The 26,216-nt window shown below is 38.8% G+C and overlaps 1 protein-coding gene across 14 annotated transcripts in view; it reads right to left on the reverse strand.

The window, feature by feature from the left end:
- Positions 1-26,216, reverse strand: part of PHLDB2 (pleckstrin homology like domain family B member 2) — a 227,847-nt gene that overhangs the window by 127,605 nt on the left and 74,026 nt on the right. For 11 of the 14 annotated variants that reach the window (XM_074332058.1, XM_074332038.1, XM_074332112.1 and 8 more), the window contains exon 2: positions 23,815-23,903. The exons of the other annotated variants lie outside the window; for them this stretch is intronic. In XM_074332058.1, coding sequence (XP_074188159.1) covers positions 23,815-23,823 — 9 coding nt within the window. In that variant the 5' untranslated portion in view covers positions 23,824-23,903. The remainder of the gene's footprint in view (positions 1-23,814; positions 23,904-26,216) is intronic. 14 annotated transcript variants of the gene reach the window in all.

Genomic DNA, 26,216 nt, shown 5'->3' on the forward strand with positions numbered 1-26,216 from the left:
ATTATAAATTTCTCCGTAATGCGGTGTTTCACCAAAAATAAGACCTAACCAGACAATCAGCTCTAATGAGTCTTTTGGAGCAAAAATTAATATAAGACCTGGTCTTATTTTACTATAAGACCAGGTATAATATAATATAATATAATATAATATAATATAATATAATATAATATAGTATAGTATAGTATAGTATAGTATAGTATAGTATAGTATAGTACAGTACAGTACAGTACAATACAATACAATACAATACAATACAATACAATACAATACAATACAATACAATACAATACCAGGTCTTATATTAATTTTTGCTCCAAAAGACGCATTAGAGCTGACTGTCCAGCTAGGTCTTGTTTTCTTGTTTTTGGGGAAACATGGTGGTTTTGCTAAAAAGTTGAAGTTGGGAGTAGACTCTGTATCTGAATCTCTTAGGAATTAAAATCATACTTAATCCCTGTTTCTTTTGAGTAGTTCTGTCAATTTGATGATAAGATGGAAGACAAAATGAGGTGGAAACATAACAAAACAAAACAAATATTGTGAGTTTCCAATCTAGTGAAATAATGTGGGTAGTTTTCCAGAATCTAGTTAAATAAAAAACAAATAGAATTCTTATAAATATGAGGTCAAGATTTTTTTTTTTCACTAAAGAATGATGGAAAGTCCAAGAATCCAGGATAGGAAAGAAGTAAGCATGATGCCTTCATACGGGAAGGTGAAATAACCCATCTGCTAGTTTGAATTGTTTTTCAGTGTGGTGATGGATTTGAACAATCCATCCAAACCCTTTCACCCAGGTCCTCTCTTTACCAATTCTAAGCATTTGTGAGATAGGGCAATATGGGAAAGATGAGAAAGATAAACGTTCTCCCGTGGTTTCCATGACCTTTATCATTAGAATCTTGGCTCTCATTAACGCTGATGATAGAAAAAGAGAAATGTTTTAAAATTGGGTGAACAGTCACTTAACTGCTCAGAAAAACATTTGGAAATTGGGAAAAAAATTGTAAATATTTGTCTCTATTTTTTTGGATCTCGCAAGTGAGCTTGTTCCCTTTTCTGTACCTAAGAGAAAAAATCCAGGAGATAATGTTGACTGGGTTGCAAGCTCCAGAAGATCACTATCATGTATTCATTTTTATACTCTATGGTGTTTTCCACTTGGCAAGTTTTCTATAAATATCTGCTAGGTTTCATTGAATTAATTGAGTAAAAGGGGAGATACAGTCTTTTAGAAGCCCAAACAATTTTAAGATCTTGATAAATTTATCTAAGTACATCATTCAACCTGTGTTCATGGATCAACTTAAAAGGGAGAAGTAGAGATGGGAAGTCAAAATATAATCTATTGATAAATAAATTTTATATACACATATAAAATTTGGCAGTATTTGTGATCTAATTTTCCTGTCACTTATGGGAAATGTGACTAGCATCAAAATTAAGTAGTTCACATGAGGATATTGGGGAAGGGAACAACTTCCTTTGGCTGCATGCTTACAAGTCCAAGTTACGTCAGTTGCTGTAACCCTCTTGGCCTCTCTCCCCCACTTGAGTCCCTCTGTCCCAGAGGAGTACGTGCAACTCTCCCATTGGTGTATTTGGGAAATAAACCAGTTCTGTGTAGTTGGCAGTCAGCTGACCTCAGGAACTAAACATTCTGGTCTGCTCCTTCATGCTGTAAGTTGTGCAGAGGCAAGTCCCCTTGTGGGGAGCTGTGTAGTGACTAGCTGTGTAGTCTATCCAATTCTGAAGTGAGGTGTAGGAAGTCTGCTGTTGTCATGCACTGAAGCCATGTCCTCCTTTATCAACTTTATCAGTAACAAGGATGGCACTTTTATCAACTTCTGTCAGACTTCCATGTCTATCTTTTCATTATTTACAAACTTGATTGGGAAAAGAACAATCTTTAGTCTGCCTCAAGCCTTATATATGTACTGGCCTCCAGCAACTCTATGTAGTTGCCTCTGATAATCTTAACATTTATTTATTAATTGAGCCACTCATTTGAAAATAGTATTGAGCCCCTAAAATATGCCATGCACTGTGGGAAGACCTGGGAACCTACCCACAAGAAGTTCACTGTGTAGTGTGTTTTTAAACCAATTTGACAAATGGGTGAGCACACAGCTTCCCAGGAAGTAACAAAGTCTGAGCTGAGTTGTTCAGTTTTTTTGATGTTTTGTTAATTAAGTCATGACCTAGGAGAATTGGTCCAGGAGGTAGCCAGGTCTACCTGATCTACCTGATCTAATCTGGTCTCTCTAATTAGAGCTGAGGCTGAAGGGGCGGGCAGGGGCTTAATTCTGAAAGACCCCACCTAAAAGCCAGACTACACATTCCGGGCTCTGCCGGGTAAGTAGTAACAAGCAACTGTTTAAGAGATTGGAGGAGTGATACGGTCAGGTTTCTGTTCTAAATAGGTCACTTGAATATCTTGGAAGACTGATCTGAGGAGGACAAGCTTGAGGAGATCAATTTGCAGATTGCTCCAGGTGAGAGGTATAAAAATTTGATTTAGCAGCATCTTTGCTTATTTTTTGTTCTCCTTTTTTTTTTCTCCTGTTAATCCTCATGTTTTGTCAGATGAACAGTAAGGGAGAAATTGCCACCTGTGGTGATGACGATAGTGATAAAGAAAAAGAAGATGAGAGGACTATAATTTTTGAGTTCTTGCTCTGAATTGCCACTAGGCTAAAATTTCTTTTTTTTTTATTAACTCACTTCGTATTCACTAAAAAGGCATGAGGTAGACAGTATTATTCTTTTTCCATTTTATATGTGAGACAACAAAGGTTTGTGGGAGAAAAATAACTTGCCCAAGGGTGTAGAACCAGCAAGCAGCAGACCTAGGACTTACACTCCAACCTGTCTGACATCAGCTTCCATTCTGATAACTCCGATCTTTATAAAAAGCTTCATAGCACTTTACAGAGCACTTTCTTACACAGTGTCTCACTAGAACTTTAATGGGATCCTTAGATTAACGTTAAATTCACTCCAAACAGAGGTGCTTATTCTCATTCAATAGAATCACCCGCTCATTAAAATAGTTTGTGATGTATTTTGAAATCACAAAATATATTGCTTATTATTTGTGCATAAATTATCAGTTTGGTGCCTTTGTAGCCAAATTTTAATAATCAAATGTCTTTACCTGGCCATTGAACAGATGTATACAGAATTAATTTTAATGTTAACTTTAAATAAATAAGTAAATACAGTGTAAAATATAAGAGAAGTGATTTATAGTTTTTCTTTTGTTATGGATTATTTATTCAACATTCAATAAATACTGACTAACCACTTAGTGTGTGTTATGCACTATTGCTTTTAAGAGTATGGAAGATAATAACCAATAATTTGTTTAGGTTTGCTATATCACGAAGCCCTTAGCTTAGTTTCATCACACGGAAGTCCTCAATATCTGCTCTTAGAACAAATAACTTCAGTGAAAGAAAGCAAAGGAAGTACATTGTATAGGCCCAAGCTTCAAATTAATTAAATTAATTAAGTTAAATCATTGTGCTCCTTTAAATTTGCTACTTTTATTCTTTGGAAATCATTCAGATTAGATTATTTTGCCCCATCCACATTAATAAGGTAAAGGTGATTGTGTTGCTTTACATTCACTTAGCATTAGCTTCCATAAATGAGATAGGTATCTATCCAGGATGGCTTCAAGATTTTTGTTAGCATTATTTATTCTATAACACCCAGTTTTGAATAGAAACCCCATAGTGCCATAATGAACCACTTGTCATTCTCAGTGCATAAACTTATGCTTGTTGCGAGTAAAGAAATTAATGATAAAGGGTGATTCCAAAGCACACAGCAAGTCCTGGCTAGAATCAGGGCTACAATGAGAAATCACAGATATGTAGCCTTGCTTTACTTTCAGAGATAGGCTATCTCTCCCAGAGAAGTTCATCTGGTCTTCACTCCCTGCCCCATTCCCACCGCATCACCCCGTAACCACACCTCCCTGGGCAAAAGTGCCAAGGAGTGTGGAATGGCAGTGTCCTGCATTCCTCCTTTGGCTGTGGAGCGACATTATGGCATTACTGTTGGCTTTCGGGATTCCCCCTTTGTTTGACTGATATGCTTTCTTGTGTCCTGACTCTACCTATTGGAGAGAACATGTAGGGCCCAAGATTCCCCATGCTTAGGCAAAGGAAGGAAAAAGGGCATACGTGTTTAATTATTACCCGCATGCTTCAGAAAACTATGTTTTTCAGACATGAATAAATAGTATTGGGTAAACTTATCGCCAATGTGTTAGATTTTTTTTTTTTTAATAATTGGGTAATTCCAGCAGGAAGCATATTGAAAGAGTTTTACCTTTTGAGGCTTTATTTAAATGACAATTTGATAAAACAACCAGATATTTAGTTTTATATTGTATTAATATTAACAATAATAAATATACTAAGGAGAGATGACAAAGATGAATTTAAAGATAACCCAGATTTTATTCCAGAAAATTCTTTGCTAAATTAAGCTTCTTAAAACAACCAAAGAGAAGCTAATTAATTGTATTTCAATCTTCCTTTCTTTTTTTAGCTCTCTCACAGACTATTGATTTAAGTGAAGCAAAAATTAAGAATAAAACCTTCAAGCGAAAAACATTCATAGTAATTTAGCACTTATGGGGTTGTTTAAAAGGAAATGTGGTTTGTATGTCCCTTCCAATGGAAAATGCCTATTTACCTTGTGCTATTCCAAGCATTTACCAACACATTTACCTTCATTAAGTGTTCAAAAAGATGAGAATTTCTTGCAACTAATGTTTTAATATATCCCTACAGATCTTTACTTTTAATGGTGTGAGAATCTTAATATATGACTGCAGTAGAAATGTACTGAGTTAAGAATCTGGATCTAGCTTATCAGCTAAAATCTCAGTGTTTTGTATGTTTGTTGAAATGTTCTGCACTGGTTTTGTTTGTAACGATGACCTAGATTATGGAAATCTGTGGGCTTAAGCCAGTCTTTTCCTTTTCAGTATTTCTATTTTCTCACTTATGCATGAGTGATAATATTAAAAACTAACTGAAAAACTTCTCTGGAGTATACCACGAAATAGTCATTCTTTGAATTTATAGATTAAGTAAATCTATAATGTTCTTAGCATGAGCACCAGAGGCTATCAAGAGATAATACAGAAAGGTAATGAGTCTACAAGTAGAAATACAAGCAATACATCTTCCATGGTGTCCAGAACACTCAGGCATAACAAATTTTTTATGCATCTATGACTAAAAAAGCTAAATTGATCTGCATCATTTTTTCAACATTGTACATCCTCTAAAATGTCCCATAAAGTTTGTATCTGTTAGGGGATTGTCAATTACAAGTCCATCAATTGAGTTTAAACTGTATGGAAAGTCATTGACTATATAATGTACATCATGGATCCACTGGGCCTCAGTTGATGAATCCAGATGTGATTCCTCTCTGAGATTTGCGAGTAGTCTTTTCCTAAGGATAGTTTTCCCCATAATTGCAAGCAGCAGACCTAGGACTTAATAAATAGGGTGTATCAGAAAAGGGTGGATACCTAAACAGTATAGCAGTTCTGTTGGAAAGGGAGAAAGGACAGTGAATGTTGTAGGTGATGAGTAATTGTCCACTCCAAAGTTCCTAGGAGGAACATGGCAATACTAGAAGCACAAAAATGATCATGACCATCAACACACAGTAACACTAGGCAGTGGAAGCCACCAAATGAGTCAGATAAAAGATCTATTTATAAGGAGAAGTACTGACCCTGATTCCTGAGCCCCCAGGGCTGACAGGGTGCCCATCAGGCTGCTTCTGGTCCAGACTGCCAGAGGGAAATTCGCAGACAAACAAATAGGTTGAAGGATGAGAGGGTACAGCTAAGGATTTCTTCACTTCTCAAGGAGAAGAGAGAGCATGGTTACAAGTTGTTTGCAAACGGGGAAGTAACAGAGTGATGATACTGTCATTGATGGCTGTGCTCTCAAGTATACTTCATGTCTGAGCTTTTTGCGGCACAGCTACACGTGACGATCCTTCCATGTGCATGAGACTAAGAATTGTCAGGACAATGAGATTGTCAATAGCCAGTTTCTGGCATCCCAAATGGGATATTTGAGTCTGCAGCAAAGCAAGAGACTCAAAACACAGATTTTTTTTTAAAAAGATAAAAGTATTTCTAAAATTCTTTCCTTTTTGTTTCCTTTAATATACCAAGAGGTAAGGCCTGGTGGATTTGATCATAGTTTTAGAAAAGGGGTGTTTGAGTCAGACAGGAAAAGTAAGCTAAGAAAACTTGATCTTTTGAGTCCTGGAGAATTGCTGGGAGAAAGGGAGACTAATGCATGGAAAGCAGGCAATCAGCCTTGTACCCTGACTTCACTGTTAGAAGGACACTGTTAGACTGAGGAGAACCCCCAGGGTGGAGCAGGGCACTGTTAGACTAAGGAGAACCCCCAGGGTCTGTCCTGCTTCTTGCTTGGCATGCTGGCAGGAGATCCCCTCACAGGACCTGGGTTGCGTATTTGTTTCCAGAGCTAACATACAAAAGTATTACAAACTGAGTGGCTTAAAACAACAGAAACTTATTGTATCACAGTTCTGGAAGCCAGCAGTCCAAAGTGAGCGTATAGCAGGGCCTCTGAGCTCTGCTTCTCCCCGCTTCTGGTGGCTCGCTGGCCACCCTTGGCATTCTTTGTCCTGCAGCTGCAGCACTTCAATCTCTGCCTGGGTCGTCACATGGCATTCTCCCCTCATGCGTTTGTGTGTCTGTATCTCTTCTCATGACACCAGTCACATTGGATTAAGGGCTCACTCTAGTCCTGTATGACCTCATCTTAATTTAACTAATTACATCTGCAGCAACCCTATTTCCAAACAAGGCCACATTCTGAGGTGCCGCTTATTGGGACTTCAAATATCTTTTGGGAGACATAACTCATCCCTTAGCAGGTGGTCACATGAAAGTAAAAGCTGTGTGGATTAGACAGAGACAGGCCTGGAATTTAGCTTTGTTCCCAAGCTGTATAGACAGACTCCAAAATTCCTACTTGCCCCAGGAAGGGTGGTAAAAGTTTGCCGAAGGTCGCTAAGTAAGGGCCAAGTAGCTCTGGAGCTGGAGGTCGCAGAGCAAACATCTGACCTGGTAACCATTAGGGAAGAGCAGTCAGACCTCAGGTGGGATGCACAGCACCACCAAGGACTGAGGAAGGATTGAGTTCTCAGGAGAAATTCCTGGGCCCAGATGAGCTGAGGGAAGAGACCGTAAATTATGAATTACACCAGCTGTGGCCTTCAGCAGCAGATGCCAACAAAATCATCGTCCAGGGAGCAGCTGAGAGCAGCCACTGCACAGAAGGGACCAGCAAAGATCCAGGCAGCGTGGTGTAGATCCTAGAACCGTGCCTTCTCTCAACTACATGTCTATACTCAGATTAACAGGGGGAGGAAATGGGGCTCTGAAAGTAACCCTGGCTGAGACCAAGTCACCTAAAGAGACAGATAAGACTACAAGGTTGAACTAAATCTCCACCCTCTCTCTGTACCCCCACTTATCTCCCCCCTCTCCATGTATGTACACAACACACACACACCCACCCACATACACCACACTGATGCAAAGTAAAAAAGAAATAGAGAAAAACACCATAAGAGAAACCAATACCTAACTTTACTACCTAAGGTTCTGGTTCAAGAGGTGGACTGGAAAGGTAATCAGTACAGTTACAAGTAACCTGGACTGCTTTTATTTATGGGACTTGATGTATCATCCCAACTTGTTAAATATAGGATTTCCTGAAATTCAACTCTTCTTATCATGCCTAGTAAAGCTGTTACTCCATGGAAGTTATATGATTTTCCAGTACTGACATTTTTGCCTGCCAGCAGTCTGGAATGAAAATGAACCCTGGAGTTTTTAACTAATAGTCAGCCTATTCTCCCCATGCCCACCCCCAGGTTCCTGATGTTTTCCTAAGTAGAATAGTAAGATGGATATGGGCAAGTACAACTTTAAAAAATGCGATAGCACTTGGCAAACAAGGTCTTATTTTTAATGTTGTTCTTGCTGTTGTACCTAAGTACAGATTCATTGTCATTGAGCCAGTGATGGTTAATTTTGTGTCAACTTTAGGCCACAGTGTCCAGATATTTGGTCAAATACTAGTCTGGATATTGATGTAAAGGTATTTTTTTAGACAAGAGTAACATTTAAATGAGTGGACTTTGAGTAAAGCAGCTTACCCTTCATAATGTTGATGGGCTGCCTACAATCAGTTGGAGGCCTTCAGATAAGAAAGGCAGACCTCCCCTGAAGAAGAGGAAATTCTGCCAGCAGACTGCCTTTGAACTTGAACTCATCAATTCTTTTCTGGGTCTCCAGCCGCTGGCCTACCCTACAGATTGTGTTAGCTAATTCTTTAAAGTAAACCACATACATTTATTTACTTAGTGATAAAATAAATCACAAATATTTATGTTGAACCCCTTCTCAAGGACCCACCAGCCAGCTCTGAGCTGGAGGCCTGACCACTGTTCCCAGTGGCTGCTCCTTCATGGTACTCTGCCCACCTGGCTGGTGATGTGGTCATTTGTCACACAGGTGCTCAACTCTACCTCCTGCCTACAGGGCCCCTCCCTGGGTCTGTGACACCACTCGTTCTGGGACTCTTCATGGTGCATGTTTCCCAAAAGGGCCCTGTAGTGGGTACTTCTGAGGGCAGCCCCATGCCAGCTATTCTGGGAGGCAAGGTGGAGGCAGGGATATGGCATATATATCGGGGTACCAAAAAAATTTATACGCATGACTTGTATTCATCTTTTGTTATCAGTATATATTCAGTATTACAATTTTAATACAGTTTTTTTCCTTTCTTAAAATGTGTATACATTTTTTGGCACCCTCTGTATATAAACTCCAAATTTTCTATTTCTCTGGAGAACCCTAATAAAAGCCTTCACACAGTCTCCCTTTGGAATCATGGAAGAGCCAATCTCTTGGGTTCCCCCAATGTCTTAGTTCTTAGAAGAACTGAGTTTGGTCTGGCCCAGAAAAAGCATGCAAAATCCATCAAGCTAGTAAGACATCCATTTATTTTGATCCTATCATGGGAGAGTTTCTGAAGGCAGACCTGATTAATCTCAGACTCACACTGGAAGTTCAGAATCATTTAGGATCCTAAAAAGAGATCCATGTATGACCTAAAAGGAGGCTTGTTGAAGTCTTCAAGGAAGGAGAACTTCAGAAACTATCTTGGAACTAACTCTGGTTCTGGAATTGCATTCTCCCAACTAATGAATTTTGTCTGTTGAGGTCTCAAGGTAGAATCTTGCCTGACTCTGGAATTTGTTCTAATGTTATGCTCCTATCTTAATTGTAAAGTGAGTTAATATTCTTGACAACCTGTGGTGCTGGTAAACTAAAATACCATCCTTGTACTTGAGCAAAGGGACCTCTTTCTTGCATCCCATACTTTAGAGAGACCCATTCCAGTCATGCCCCTCTAGCCTTCCCCTTTGGGATTTATTTTTCTTCTTCCTTTCTCTTCTTGACAACAAAGTGGGTGCTCCAGAGCTGGGAATTCCATGTGCATATTTTTTGTTCATGGCTTGTGAAGATCTGTTCTCTCAAAGATACATACATCCATGTCTGAGTGGTAGCCATGGGGCAACTGTTTGTGGGTAATATGGGTTTATTGATAGGTGCGGTCTAGTGTGGGGTGCAATACAGTGTTAAGTGGATCTGGGATTGAAAAAAGAAGGGCCTTAGACTGGGCCAGGCTTAGCATTCCTGCATTGCTACGTTCTAAAATGGAAATCTAAGGGGTCTGAGAATTCTAAATTAAACCTTGTTTTACAGGTAGTTATGAAGCTATTTTAGACATTTTTATCAAGGTTGGAAGACAAAATATATTTACTTAACCATTTTTTGGCTTTGTTTGTAATTTTTAAATATTTAGACATAGGGTATTTATTTTTACTTTTGATCATCTGTGTCAATGTTATAATATTGAAGGAATTTGTGACTTGAATAAAAGTTTACACTAGCTGGCCACTGAGACCCCTGCCAATCCTGTGATTCCACATGTAGTAGCTAGAGGCGGAAGAATATGGTCAGACTCTCTAGAGAGTTCAAGAAAAACAAAGAGGAACAACCTCAAGCCACTAGGGCAAGGATGGTTTGAACTTAGTCCAAGTTTCCTTTTGGTTAGAGTTTCTACTTGGACATTATTTTTCTTCAAAGCTTCATGACCACTAAAGCCTGATGTGCCAGATGTGGTTGCTAAATGATGTCTGACAGCCCTCACCAACCTTGTGGGGTTTCCAGCTTGATAATTTATTTGATAAATGTGGCTGTATCTTGAGAAATAAATTTTCAGACCCCATTGAGGTTTGTTTATCTTTGGGGTACACAGATAAAAGAAAAACAGAATGAGCCATGGTATGATATCTGTCTTCTAAAGGATAAACAGCATCAAGGTTGAGGAAATAGTGGGTTTGTTTCCTGAGAGGAAGTATAGTATATCCGTGGAGAATGTACTAATTATATTTTAGGACACCCACTTCGGTTTTTTGGGACAATTTGGCAGCTTCTCAAAATTCCCTGTTATATAAATTCTTCAAAAAAGAAAAAAGAACAAACAAACTAGAATTTGAAATGAAGCTCTTCTATACTCAGTGTCCCCCAGGTGGGAAGCAGTCACCGTAGTGGGATATATCTGACTATACTAAGCATTAAAGATGCAGACAGGCTTTCCACTTCAGATGATTAGACATGAAAGAGACTAAGTGGCATTGAATTCAGATAGGTTATTGACCCTGCTTTTTTTTTTTTTTTTTTTTTTTCCAGATTTGCATGCAGAAAAATTGGTTAGAATTCTATCTCTAAAGTTAAGATTTATCATTGTGAACTAGGATAGATCTGCATTGGAAGGTGCATTGGAAGGGAAAAGCAACAAAATCTGTGAAATAAAGCTAACTCTGAGAAAAAGAATCATCAGATATAGTGACTAGAGTTTGAGATATATAAGAATGATTGTGGCACAGCATGTAGCTGATGCCAGAATTTCCTCAGGATTCTGGACTGGTGTCAGCCTTGTGGAAAATGATATAAGAGAGCTACAACTTTGGAGCTTACTATTGGATACCACTGTAGCACTAGAAAGGCCCAGCTAGCAAGGGCATGTCAGAGAGATATCAGACTTTGGAGGACCCATCTTCAGCAGCAACAGTATGTGATGTGTTACAACATGTGGCAATTGTGGTCTAATCAGTCTCTTACCTTAATGGAAACAGGGCTAGTCCACTTGAGATAACGTCAATCCCTAGAATTTTTGGATAACAGGGTTAAGTAGGGAACTTGAGAGTAGATCCCAAGGAGAGAAACTGGGCTGAGTACTAATAGCCCATGCAGGGGGAGAGGGCAAAGTATGTAACAACAACAACAACAACAAAAATCTATGTGATCATATTTTGTAAGTGTATGTATTTGACCTGAGTTTAGGAAGTAGATTGTATCATTCATTCAACATACTTCCTCCAAGAGGATCTCACTCTCCTGGTCTCAGACAAGGGCCACCGTATCTCCATTTGCAAGGCCACTACATTTCCCTCTGATATTTTACTGAATAGAAACACATGCATACAGATTTAATTTTTCATTTCTTTTCAAGTTAGAGTGGCTTCTCAGAACCTATTTCTATGAGTCAGCTTTCTATCAAAGGGTTTCACACAAGAGATCAACCTCAGGAATGAGTAATACTGTATAAAAAAATGAGAAAAACATTACTGAATAAAAAATCAGGCACAATAGTTTATCAAAAAAGACATAAAAGCCTAATGGCCCATAAAATTTAGTTGGTTTTGTACTTATTAACTTATATAATCTATGACCAGCCTATCTTCTCCTAAGAGACATATTACTAGTAAAGTAGACCAAATTCACTATCCTTTCTACTCATGCTGAATGAATTCTTATAACTCAGTCAGTTAAGCAGTGTTATTATCAGTGTGTCTATAAAATCTGAGAGACCATGGTCTCCAGCAGTCCAGATATCCTGAGCCAATTGTCATATACTGGGCTACCTCCACCTGGGGAACCATGGTCCTAAATATAATTGGCTATGAGATAATAATTTGAAAAGGTACAATATAAATGCTAGAGAATATGGGAAAACAATTTTTGTCAAGGGATCCAAATTGTCCTTGAGCCTAACATGAAGAGTAAAGAATGAAAAGATGGGAGATATAAAGTGTTTAAATGTGGTATCCTCAGAAAGTGGCCTTTCTAATGATTCACTTCTATTATTAAAAAATGATAAAACCAACAACTGTGCTAATTTTAAATAACAATGGAATAATAAGCCTGTATTAAGCTATTTCTATGTTTATCACTGTGCTCAGTTTACAAACATCCGTATATATTTATGAATGTACATATGTATGTATGTATTATATATGTATATATGTGTATATATACGTACACACACATATATATATATATATATATATATATATATATATATATATGATTGTTCCAAACTAATAAGCAGTAAAACTAGCCCATGCCCTTAACCAATAAACAGTGCTTAGGTTTTGTCAGTTTGCATATGCTCCATAAAAAGAGAAAGAGGGTTTTTTTTGCCTCCCCTCCCTCTTATACCTATAAGACAGCAAGTATGGAACCTTGTTTACATTTTGTATCCAAGAAATTTTAAATGAACTGCTTATCTTGAGCATAAAATTACATGAGATATCAATGTACAAAACTTAACATCATGGGATACAATACAAAAATCTGTTTTCTAACTTTATTTTGAAGACTGCTCTAATCGGCTCATAGTTCTTTATCTACTAGACAGTTTTTCTGTCATTTTTACCCTTCATGATTTTTGCCATGCCATATATTACTTGGGCCATTAATTTTTCTGTAAATCATCTCACTGTTTAATATTTAAGTTAATAAAAGTAAATTTTATGTTATTACCATAAAATAAATAGGAGACTAAAAATAAATACATGGAAAATCATACAGCTTATTCCATGCTAGTTAAATATTGTTGCTTGAGAAAGTCGTAGCCTGAAACCTACTCTCTTTCAAAAAAGGCAGATTGAGATTTCTGGTCAAGATGGCAGAGTAGGTAAATGCTGTGCTTACCTTCTGTCATGACCACATCAAAATTACAACTAAATTACAGAACAACCATTATTGAGAATCGCCTGAAGTGAAGCCCTACAACTAGGGACATACAGAAGAAGTCACCTTGAGAATGGTAGGAGGGACAGAGATGTGGAGCAGGCTAGTCCCACACTCACGTGTCACCATTAAAAACCAGAAGGGATATCTCTGATGCAGAGGTACACCCGGAGGAGTGAGGGGTACCAGCTCCACACTAGGTTCCCCAGCCTGGGGTTCCACTGCCCAGGAGAGAAGTCCCCATAACTTCTGGCTGTGAAAAATAGCAAAGATTGTGGCTGAGATGAGGGTGGCTGGAGTCCCAGTCCTTTCTCTTAAAGGGCCCATACACAGACTTACTTGCCAACAGACTCACTTGCTTTGAGTTTCAGCACTGGGGGAGCAGCTGGAAAGGCACCAGGGACATATACGGAGGAACTGAGTTGTCTGGCTCCAGAGTGAAAGCTAGAGGGGCAGATTTCTCCTAGATGGAGGAGCTGGCAGAATCCATTGTTTCTTCATTGAGCCCTGCCCTCTCCCAGTGTGCAGACACAGGCAGTCGCCATATATGAGTCTCCATCAACCTGGCTAACACTGTTCATTTGTTGTACCCTCGTGATTCCCACCTAACTTTTGGGCACACTCAAGCCTCTTCCAGTGGATTTTCAATATAAATGACCTGTCTTGGCTCATGCTGCAGACTTTCCTAAAATTTCTCAAAGGTTCACAAAACTCAAACAAGCAGCATCTGGCTTCAGAGCATCCTGTACATCTTGCTGAGCAGCCCTGAGCCGGCACTAGTGACAGCTGGCATCGGTTCATGGCTTGGCCTCTTGATGCACCTCCAAACCCAGTGCAGGTGGAGGCCATATGTGGATTACTTTGTAGCTCATGCCAGATGACCCTGGGGCTTGCATACCCTGTGGCCAGTTTGGACTGAGCTGGAACATCACATGGTCACCCCCAAGGACAACACACCCAAAGGACAGATTGGACAGGCACTAGAGCCCTTCTAAAGCGAATTCTGGTCTGTAGGATCAGCCCCTGCACAGCAGCTCCTCTACTGTAGTCTTACCAGTCCTCACAACCAATCAGACCAAGAGTCAGTCCTTCCCACTGAAGTGCAAACAGCAACCACAGCTCAACTACAACAGAAGGACACACACAACTCTCACAAGGGACAACCCTGGAGCACCCAGTATCTGGGAGACAGCACCACTGGGTCCCACAGAATACCTATTATATATGGCTACTCTACTAAGACTGGGTGGCATAGCAGCCCTACCTAATACATAGAAACAAACACAGGGAGGCAGTCAAAATGGGGAGACAAAGACACATGTCCCAAATGAAAGAACAAAACAAAGCTCCCGAAAAGGAACTAAAAAAACTGGAAACAGGCTAACCAGATGCAGAATGCAAAACACTGGTTACAAGGATGCTCACTGATCTCAATGAGACTATCAACAAAGAGATAGGAAACATAAAACTGAAGATAGAAAACATAAAAAAGAACCAGTCAGAAATGAAGAATACAATAATTGAAATGAACAATATATTAGGGGAATCAACAGTAGATTAGAAGAAGCAGAGGATCAAATCAGTGATTTAGAAAATAAGGTAGCAGAAAACACCCAATCAGAACATCAGAAAGCCAAAAAAATCCCCCAAATGAGAATAGTTTAAGGGCCTTTCGCGACAACATTCGTATCATAGGGGTACCAGAAGGAGAAGAAAGAGAGCAAGGAATTGGAAACCAATTTGAAGAAATAATGATGTAAAACTTCCCTGACTTGGTGAAGAAAATAGACACACAAGGCCACGAAGCACAGAGTTGCAAACAAGATGAACTGAAAGAGGCCAACTCCAAGACACATCATAATTAAAATGCCAAAGGCTAAAGACGAAGACAGAATCATAAAAGCAGCAAGAGAAAAACAGTTAGTTACCTACAAGGGAGCTCCCATAAGACTGTCAGCTGATTTCTCAAGAGAAACTTTGCAGGTTAGAAGAATATGTAAAGTGAAGAAAAGCAAGGTCCTACAACCAAGATTACACAGCAAAGCTATAATTTAGAATTGAAGGACAAATAAAGAGCTTCCCAGACAAGAAAAAGCTAAAGGAGTTTCTCACCACCAAACCAGTATTACAAAGAATGTTGGAGGGACTTCTTTAAAACAAAACAAATAAATAATATGAATAATAAAGTGGCAATAACTACATATCTACCCACAATTACTTTCAATGTAAATGGATTATATGTTCCAATCAAAAGACAGAGTGGCTGAACAGATAAGGAAACAAGATCCTTACATATGCTGCCTACAAAAGACAGTTGAGATCAAAAGACACACACAGACTGAAAGTAAAGGAATGGGAAAAAGATATTTCATGAAAACAGAAACAAAAAAACTGGGGTAGCAATATTTATACAAGACAAAATGGACTTTAAAACAAAGGTTATAACAGTGACAAAGAAGGACCCAGTAATCCCACTTCTGGGTCATTATATGAAGAAACCCAAAACGCTACTTCAAGGGGATGTGTGCATCCATATGTTCATTGCAGCATTGTTTAGAATGGCTAAGATATAGTGTCAGCCTGAATGTCCATCGATGGATGAATGGATAAAGAGTAGGTGGTACATAGTATATACAATGGAATATTGCTTGGCCATGGAAGGAAATGAATTCTTGCCATCTGTGGTGGCATGGATGGACTTGGAGGGTATTGTGCTGAGTGGAGTATGCCAGGCAGAGAAAGACAGATGCAATGCAATTCTGCTTATATGTAGAATCTAAAGAACAAAATAAACAAACAAACAAAACAGAAAGAAACTTGTAGATACAGAGAACATTTTGATGGTAGCCAGATGGGAGGGGTGTTGGAGGTCAGGGTGAAAATGATGAAGTGATTAACAAGTACAAATTGGTAGTTACAAAATAGTCATAGGGATGTAAAGCAAAGCATAGGGAATATGGTCAATAATATGGTATTAACTATGGATAGTGCCAGGTGGGTGCTAGACTAGTCAGGGGGATAATTTCTTAAATGATACAATTATCTAACCACTATGCTATACACATGAAATTAATATAAACTAATATTGAATGTCAACTGTAATTAAAAAAAATTAAAAAGAGGGGGGAAGGGAAGGGGACTAAGAGGTTCAAATTTCCAGGTGTAAAACAAATAAATCATGGGGATGTAATGTACAACACAAGGAATATAGTCAATAATATTATGATAGCATGGTATAGTGTCAGATAGCTGCCGGACTTATCATGGTGATCACTTCTTTAGACATACAAATGTTGAATAACTATGGTATGCACCTGAAATTAATATAGTAATATATGGTAGCTATATTTTAATAAAAATCTTTTAAAAAGATTAAGAATATTCTAAAACAAACAAGCAAACAAACAAACAAACAAAAGCAGATTGGGGAGTGTTAGTGAGGTGGTAGAAGACACATGGTACCATTCTGAGACTTACTCCTTGATGTAATCAGACAGATAGAATTGAAAAGGTCCTCACTTTTTGATTCATTATTTCATGCCACGTGAGTGTGCCATTTGGAATCATCTCTTCCATTGTCAACAGTGAGTATCTTACCTTTTGGTAATCATTGATGTGAGCCTATTACCTATTAACTGGGAGTATTAGCTATTTACGCCATAACCTCATCACAAATTTCTATAGTTACACTTGGCTAGGTACCAATTGCTGTACTAGGTTTTTCAAAAGCCCAAGTCAGTTTAAAGCTGATCCAGTTGGGGTATTTTTCAGGCAATGGGGAAGAGGCACATACACTCTAATGGGGCTTGAAGGTGATAAAAGCAGAGGCCTGCTCTAAAAGCCTGAGGTACTTTTCTCTGCCCACAGAAATGTTGCCCCTGGTTTAAGGCCAGGGTTCTCAAGCTTTGTGTGCCAAAAAATTATCTAAAGAGCTTCTTAAGATGTGAATTCCCGTCTTCACTTCCACAGAGTGATTTAGAAGTTCTAGTCTAAGGTATCTGATGATTCTGTTGTGAAAGGTAAAAGAATGACAGTCTGAAAAACCCAGAAGGGAAAAGCAAGTTCCAGTTTGGGAAGTGGTGGAGGAGGGAATCAGATGGAGGGGATGGAACTGCTGCTTTGGGTGAAGCTCAAGGGGAGACTCAGGGGAAGAAAGAAAGAGGAACTGAGAGGTGGAATCCTGCACAAATATGGCTTTGCCGTTTAAGTGGGCGTCAAAAGCTGTCTCTCACTTCAGTTAGAAGAAATAAGGCTAAGAAGTGTCTCAGGAATTTGTGTACCAATATATAGCAATCTGTAAGTCTTCTAGAGCTCAAAAAATGTTCAGGCTATATTCTACTGAGCTCTGAAGGGAAATACAGTTTAAATTGACGTTTGTCATAAAAGAATGTTTAGTTAGAGAGTTATCACCTTACCCTGAAGTATTTGTATTTCCTTAAAATTTACCCTAAATTGTTATAAATAACTGCAGTCTTTGTGTTTGGTACTTTATTTATGTGAGCCTAACATCCTTCCTGAAAGGTAAGTGCTGCAATTCCAATTTTACAAATAAGGAAACAGATTCAGAGAGGTTAAGTAGCTTGTCTATAGTTACATAGCTGCCTCTCTTTATGGTTATTTAAAAAAAAAAAAAATGTTTCCCTAGTGATTGATTTATATTTACGTAGCTGTTTGAATAAATAGCTCTATTTTTAATAGAAGAAGCATAATTGGGAGGGAAAGCAGGCTTCGCTTAGCTTCCTCCTATCTCAGTTATATGAGTGGAACTCCTTTCCAATCAAGGGGATGTGGTTCAACAATTCCCTCCAGGGGGTAGGTAATCATTCAAACAGAAAGTGATCAAAAAGCACATATGTTGATGAGATAGCTTTTATAAACAAAATGAACAGACATCTGAGAGCTGGAATGTACTGTTTGGCAACAGTGTCTCCCAACTTCAGGCCAGACTCCCCCACTTCCTAAGCCAGTTATGACTAAGCCTAACCCATATCAGGAGCATTTTGGACAGTTGCATTGACCTTCTCCTCCCTCTCCCATATGTGTTTCAGCTCCATTGTGCTTTTCTCCTGGTCTGAGCCACAGCTGGTTGGACATTCTCCCTTTCCTCACCAGTTCTGACCTCTGCTCCTGGCCTGTCCAAACGCCAGGTCAGTGTGCTTCTCGTCATTCACTCATTCACTTATTCATTTAGTGACTCCTGGCTACGTACCACAATAGATCAGATGATGAGGAGATTGCAATAAACCCTATTCCTGCCCTTAGGAAGTTAAGAGTCTAACAGAGAATATTAAGTAAGCAATAACAATGGTGTTATGGTAGCTGTGAAAGAGAAAGCTATGAGAACATACACTAAGGGTGGAGATGGAGGGGAGCTTAAGCTGAGATCTGAACAATGAATAGTAAAAGTTAGTTGGACCAAGAGAAGGTTTGTAGAAGGAGACCGTCCCTTGCAGGCAACAATAGTGTGGGTAAGGTGTCTGCGAGGGATGCATAGAGTGCAATTTTATTCATTGTTATGATTTTAATCACCACCAATATGCTGAAAACCCAGTTCTAAAAACCCATTTCCAGCTCATATGTCTTTGATAACATTTAAATGTTGAAAGATTCTATAGTGTGAAGGAGGAAGAAACTTTTCTCTATCCTTCAAGGTTCTTTCAATTGGTCTAATAATTAAATCTACATGAGACAGATTTATAAGAGAAAATAACCAAATTTAATTACATGTGTACACATGGGAACTCCACATGCATGAGTGAGTCAGACACCTCACATACCTGAGAGTTTTAGAGACAGAAGAAAGGGGAAAGGAAGTATATATAACATTCTGAGCTAAGGATTTGGTAAGGTACCTTGGGGCTTCAGAGGAAAGGAAGGTCATTCCCAGGACACTAAAAACAGCAGACATTTAGTAATTAGAAGTTTGTTCTGCCCTATAGATAAATCATAAAAAGTTATTTCTGATGATAACTCTTATTATGGGTCAGGCTCCTAACTTAAATTCTTTAAGGGAGAGGTAAAAGTTTCTCATGAGTCTGCAGGGTCTTGATTGCCTTCAGTTCAAAATAAGTCACATGCCAAAGTGGCACCTTGGGGAGGCCTGTTCAGAACTCCTTCAATAGGAAGCTTTGTTTATACATTAATCTTTCTCTAAAGCAGGAGTAAGGATAGGATACTAGGTGATTATAGTGAGTTGGATAGGGAACATCTGAATGGAAAGGTAAGTGGCAAAGACTTATATCCCATTTTGTCCCAGTCAACTTTGTTGAATGGGATTTCATAGCATGTGTACAATGGCAGATTTCATTTCCTGCGCCACCCATTTTTACCCCTTAAGCACCTCTTTCTGTCATATTATTTATTTTTGATCAATTGGCTATGAAGTACTTCTTCTGTTTACATTATTTCCTTCCCCTTCTGCTTCATACACGAGGTGTGATAAAAAAATATGGTGAATGTTTATGTTAAAGAAATTATTATAGTGAAAGACACATTGCCATTAACCCCCATCAAAATACTCCCCCTCATTTTAAACACACTTATCCCATCGTTCTTGCCACTTTCTGAAGCAGTTCTGGAACTCCTCTTTTTTGAGTTCTTTAGTTGCACTATCGTGGTTGCCTTGATGTCCTGAATTAACTTAAAACATGTTCCTTTTATGGTAATTTTGACTTAGGGGAAGAGCCAGAAGTCACACGGTGCCAGATACGGTGAATCAGGAGGATGAGGACACACCATAATGTTTTTGTTTGACAGAAATTGCTGTACCAGAAGTGATGTGTGATGCGGAGCGTTGTCATCATGGAGGATGAAGATACAAAAGAGGACTTCCAGAACTGCTTCAGAAAGTGGGAAGAACGATGGCTAAGTGTATTTGAAGCAAGGGGGAGTATTTTGAGGGGGGTTAATGGCAATGTGTCTTTATAATAATTTTTTTAATTTAAGCATTCACTGTATCTTTTGATCACACCTCATATAGTCTAACCACATATAGCTAAACGAAGGAGGTCAGTTTCCCTTGGTTTTCAACCTCTGCATACTGTTGACCAAGTTTTCTTCTTCTTGTCTTGGTGTATTCAGACAATCTTCCCTACTTTAGCAAGTTCGCAGGCTCTTCCCTCTTCATTTACAGGTCATAAAACTATCTCTTCCTAACTTATGTTTGTGACTTTCAGAAAAAAACCTAGAAATGAGTGAAGTCTTGTACCACTTTGGCCTCCCAAAATCCTTGGATCAGGAATGAACATGTATTGGGGCACAACTACCAATTCTTTCATCACTTAGGCTAGTGCATCTGTCCTGAATAACAACAACAAAAAAAGATTTATTCTGCTCATATCAACATATCACCTATAATATTATTTAATTGATTCTTTGTTATGCTTAAATTTATTTTTAAAGAAAATAACATTATTATAAATGAATAATTAGTATCACTTGCAATACATAAATCATCTAAAAATAAGTACAATGAAAACAAAGCAATACTACTCATATCTGCTATATTAAGAACTGACTCTGTGCTGGAGGTCTGTTATGTGTTACAGTGAGAGATGAATAATTGTTAGAGAGGTAAAGATAATTCAGCATCTAAATCAGACTTTCTCTTGCTGTGATGAGATACTTTGTGCAGCATCTTTTGTCCTTTGTGACCCCAAATCAACCTTGATCTGGGCCATGTCCTCACAGCTCGGTTGCAATTAAATGTGTTTGAAGCAAACTTATGTTCACGTCAGGCTAGCACATTGTGGGAGTCTACTTAAGATCTCCCTTTGAGAAAAATATGGAACATTTTGAACAAAATATACAGAATAAAAAGAAGCCCTTTAAGTGGGTGGAGAGTGGAGCAGACATATGTGTTGGGTTGTCTGAGACAGACCTGGTTTTGTGCCCCCTTTCGCTTGCAACAGTGTCCCAGTTTGGAAGATAAATTATATATTCACCCTAATTAAGTGGCTTAAATATCACATTTACATAATGAACCATAGTCTTCAGAATACATTACTTCTTTATTCAGTTCAGAAGCTGACAGCAAAGAAGAGAAAGTCTAAAAACCAGGTTGGGGCTTCAAATATGCTTTATAGTTTTCCAAATTGGTTTACAGTTATTAGCAATTTTTGGCACTCTTCCACGTTCTTTCCCTTGAGCTGCTCTTTCCACATCTTTGTAAAATTTATAATTTTGTTTACCATACTATGTTTTGGACTTTCAATCAAAACACTTACATCCTGGTAGAAGGAAAAAAATCGTAAAAACACAAAGCCTGATAGGTTTGCTTGAGCCTTAAACCATGCATTTTTCCCCCCTCTCACTTAATTATTTTACATTTGTTATAGATTAACTAAAGACCAAAAGGAGAGGAAACCCAAATATACCGAATATGCCACTTCCTTTCCCCCTTTCCAAAAATTTCTGAGACACCAAAATACCACAATTTTTATACTTGAATGGAAAGTTTCCATTCAGCAAGTGTTCTTTCACTCAAATCTGCTGCAAACTGCCATTATATGCTGAAGCATTTTGCTAGATTTAAGATAATTGAAGACTTGGCCTCTCCTTTAGAGAAACTTCCAGCCTAATGAGTGATAGTTATGTAAATAAGCATCACAAAGCAGTGTGGTAAGGCTGTTGGAGAAGCATCCCGCAGGTCTCTGTAATGTCTTTCTCCCAAATCTCCTTTTTAGGGCCACGTTACTTCCCCCATGGGCTATGACTATAAAGATTGCCCCACTGTTCTCCCTCTCTTTAAGCTTTTGGAACAGATTTAAAAATAAACAGAAAAACAAAAAGTTAATTCGTCTGACTTCAAGCTATGTTCATTAACTTTTTCTTCAGGAAGTCAAAGGCAAGTGGTACTTGATGGAGCCCCAATCTGAATCCCTCCCTCCGGGGCCTATATCCAGGAAGTTGAGTGGAGCACTAGGGTGAAGCCAGGAAGCAAATGACTATCTGAGGATGACTGATAGTAAGTAAATTGTTACCCTAAGCCTGAAAGTGACCTCATAGAGTTCAAGAGGCCAACTGAGAACGTCCTAATGAGGTCATTATTCTTCCCTCCTTTATAGATTTCTTTCCAAGTTGAACAGCTACATCATTAGGTTTATGAAAAAAAAAAAAAAAAAAATCTGTTCCCTGGTTCTTCCTCTGGATCACTGAATAAATTTGGATTTCACTAAGCAACTCAGACCTCATATATTTATGCTGTTCTCCTGCATCCCCGTTCCAGAGTATTGTTCCTATAAAGTACTAGCTTTTGTGTTCACTGTAAACTTTTCATAAAGACACAATCCATGTACTGCATGCCCCCACCCCCTTTTAAAACTATCTTAAGTTCCATCCATACCAAGTGAAAACAAATAGTGAGCCCAGGAAGATGGTCTGGACATACAGATGAGGTTCTAAATGACTGGGGACATCCTAAAAGAGGATAAAGTGTTAAAAAATCTCTATCTGGCTTGAAACACATCAGTGACCTTGGAAATGGACTTGGACATAACAGATAGCAGGGAGGCCCTCTTTCTTACATCATTCCTGGAATTCAGGCTCTGGGACCTTACATGGGCATGGTTGGTAGCGAGGTGAGAAGGAAGAGAGCGAAGTGCTAAAGGAATATTCCAAGTCTCACTTTGGGGCATCATTTGGAACATGCAAACTGGAAATGGAAAATCACCAGGCCACACAGGATGAAGGTCACAAAAATGAATGCTATTCAGGCATCCTTATTTCTTCTCTTTCCTGGGCTTTGTCACAATGGCATGGTTCAAGATGCTCACAGTGAGCAAAAGATGTTTGTTTTTAATAGTTCTGCTGCAGATAGAAGGTTGATAATGTAGGTCTAATATTACACTACTTGGATGAATCTGAGAAACATAGAATTATAAAACCTGAAAGGCAGAAGGACTTTAAAGATCATCAGTGTTTCTTAAAGTGTGTGTGTGTGTGTGTGTGTGTGTGTGTGTGTGTGTGCAGGAATCTGTTGACCATCTGTATCACATCAACAGGCTGCCAGTAAATAAAGAAATTCCTGGGTCCTGCCACAGAACAACTTAATCATAATTTGGGGGGTTCCACAGGTCAGAAAACCCCCATTTTAAACAGCCCAGCTAATTCTATTTTTCCCCCAGCTAATTCTTATATACATTAAAGTTTGAGACTCACTGGCCTAATCCCCCCTTTCATTCACTGATGAGGAAACTGGACCACTTCTCCAACAAAGTTGACTGGTGAAAAAATATGGATGAAACCAGAGTTGTCCTGACCCCAGTCCAATGCATTTTCATTATGATTTGATGAAGAGACTTGTACTCTTCTGTAGCGATGATTAAATCTTATTTGAAAAGCTTCCAGTTTTCCAGATAATTTGATTTTATCAGTGACGTGCTAAAGGGTTTACATTCTTTCAAGCCACTTGAACTTGCAAGACCAGTTGCTCAAATCCCCCTGAGAAGTACCCTGATGACTCAGGATGAGACACCCTCTGGTTGAGTCTCTTCATGCAGCCAGGGTCTTGTTTGACTTCACTTTTTTCCATGATAACCATGAGGTACAGCTGCTCTTACAAATTCTCCTGTGTGATAGCAATGATATTTCCCCTGAAGGTTTCAGGGAGCACATACCTGAGCCATTTGCCGGGGATGACAGACAGCTCCTTGAAATCTGCTGTTTTCTCATAGAGCTGGTTTAGTGCAGAATCAACTGTCCATTCCTACACAGACAGAACACATTTTCCAGGCTCACATCCCAGGTTATTTATTTATTTAGTCTCTCATTTGGTTTTGAACTATATACTGGACTTCTTTGTAAGATTTATTTTGGACAAAGGGTTCTATTGTCAAAAACAAAGTGTTTCTAAAATGTTGTTTTAAAGAGTAAAACTGACCTCTACATTTGGGGATTTTCTGTGTGGATTGCTGGGACATAGTTATGGACTGAATTGTGTGCTTTCCAAATCCATATGTTGAAGCCTTATCTTCCAGGATGACTCTATTTGTAGATAAGGACTTTAGGAGGTAGTTAAGGTTAAGTGAGGTCATATTGGTAGAATCCTAATCTGATAGGATGGGTGGTCTTATAAGAAGAAAGCTAGCCCTTCCTCTCTCCCTCCAGCTCCCCACCCCTTACCCCTGCACACAAACTGAGGAAAGGCAATATGAGCACATGGAAAGGGCTGCTGAAAGGCAGGAAGAGGGCTGTTACCAGAAAGTGACCATATTGACACCCTGATATCAACCTCCTCAGCCCCTAGAACTGCAAGAAATGAATTTCTGTTGTGTAAGCCACCCAGTCTTGTTATGGCAGCCCAAGCAGACTAAGGCAGTCATGAAGAGAAGTCCTGGTTTCAGAAATGTACATGAAAACACACAGCAGTCTGACTACAGATAGACCACTTCCTGGAACACTTATTTTCCATCTCAGTTATTCTTCTTGGTTGGTGTGTATGACCTCTGTTTGAGGAATCTTTCATTTGGCCTGTAAGCCTTCAGCTTCTCTCAGACAATTCCATACAACAGCGACACCCCACTGGGGTTTCCTTGGGACTGTCAGCAATGACATGGTGCTGTGAGTCCTGCCTTATTATATTCTTTTTGTTTTAAAAGCCTTTCTTCCAAACTTAGCATTACCAGAAAGCAGAGGTACTATAAAGCTAACTGGTAGACCTGCTAGGCTATGCCTTAGAAATGAGAGAGGGGAATTTATTGACGATATATATCAGGGCCAAAGATCTGATGCATAGTTATTGGCATTAAAGAAAGAGAATCTATCTTCAGAAATGAGGGAGCTGGTGAGTCTATAGGTTTTTGTGGAAAAAAGAGGAGGGTACAGGTTTGTGTGAGTAGGAAGTGGCCCACTGCCACACTAGGGATAGGCTCTCAGGAATTACTGACATGCCACAAAACCACAGGCTAGGAGATGGCATTCTCATAAGGGAAGAGGTTACACATAAGGTCACCCAAAGGCAGAGGAAAATATTTATTTTACTATTTAGAGTTGCTTTCCTTTCTTTAAACAAACTCTCCTTCAATTCCATAGCAGGAGCTTTCTTTTGGCACTCTGGTTTCTGTGGATTTATGAGGGATTTTCCCAGGAAGCCACAGCAATCACACAAAGACCATTTAACCAGGTAGTGATTAATGTCACGTCACAACTTTGCAATACCGTAGTTGACCAATTAGTAAATCAATTAGGGTTCTGTCATTTCCTTATCTGTAAAGGATTATAATTTATTAATGTAGTTTTTCCTCGATGACAGCTCTCAGTTCCTTTTGGAAATTATAGACTGAGCATTGCCTTTCTTGGGAAATGTAATTTAAATATACTGCTCAAAGATCAAATATATCATATATGTGTATGTGCTAATGATTTTAACAGAGATCTCAACCCTCATTTTTGGAGTCGTTTAGTACTAGTAGTAGCGTTGTAAATAGGACCGTAAATAATTTGCTCATTATTATTTCAGTCATGAGAATTACAACCATTGAATCATTGTAACTAGAAAATACCTTAGAGTTAATAAAATGAACTCCATTGACTTTACAAATTAAATCTTTGATGACCAGAGAGGGAGAAGACTTCTTCAGGCCTCCTGGGTCTTTAAAAGCTTTTAAGTTAGAGCAATAGTCCATGCAGATTTTACGTGTCTCCTTGAAATTGTTCCTCAGGTGAAATCCATGGATTGTTTAAGAATATGTGACTGTTCTGACTGAGGAGTGAAAAGTGACAGTGTAGGATGTGGAAGTGGAGGACAGCCTGCTCTTTCCCCGCAGAAATAGCTAATGTTACTCATACAAAGTCACCATGGCTGATTGCATAAACATCCAACACTGTTCAGAAAAACAAGAAAGGATAATCTGTGGATAAAACATCTGGGTGGAGACAGGCGGGCTCTGTGGTTTGTCTCTTCCTAAGGTGTCAGTGGTGGTACACTCTGAAGACAGTTTAATCCACAATTTGAACCCGTTCCCTAAAACCCAGGAAATGAATCAAGTTCTTAGTCTGGCTACAATATTCACAATGGCTA

This window comes from Rhinolophus sinicus, linkage group LG01 (genome assembly GCF_036562045.2).
Source record: "Rhinolophus sinicus isolate RSC01 linkage group LG01, ASM3656204v1, whole genome shotgun sequence".
Taxonomy (NCBI): Eukaryota; Metazoa; Chordata; class Mammalia; order Chiroptera; family Rhinolophidae; genus Rhinolophus; species Rhinolophus sinicus.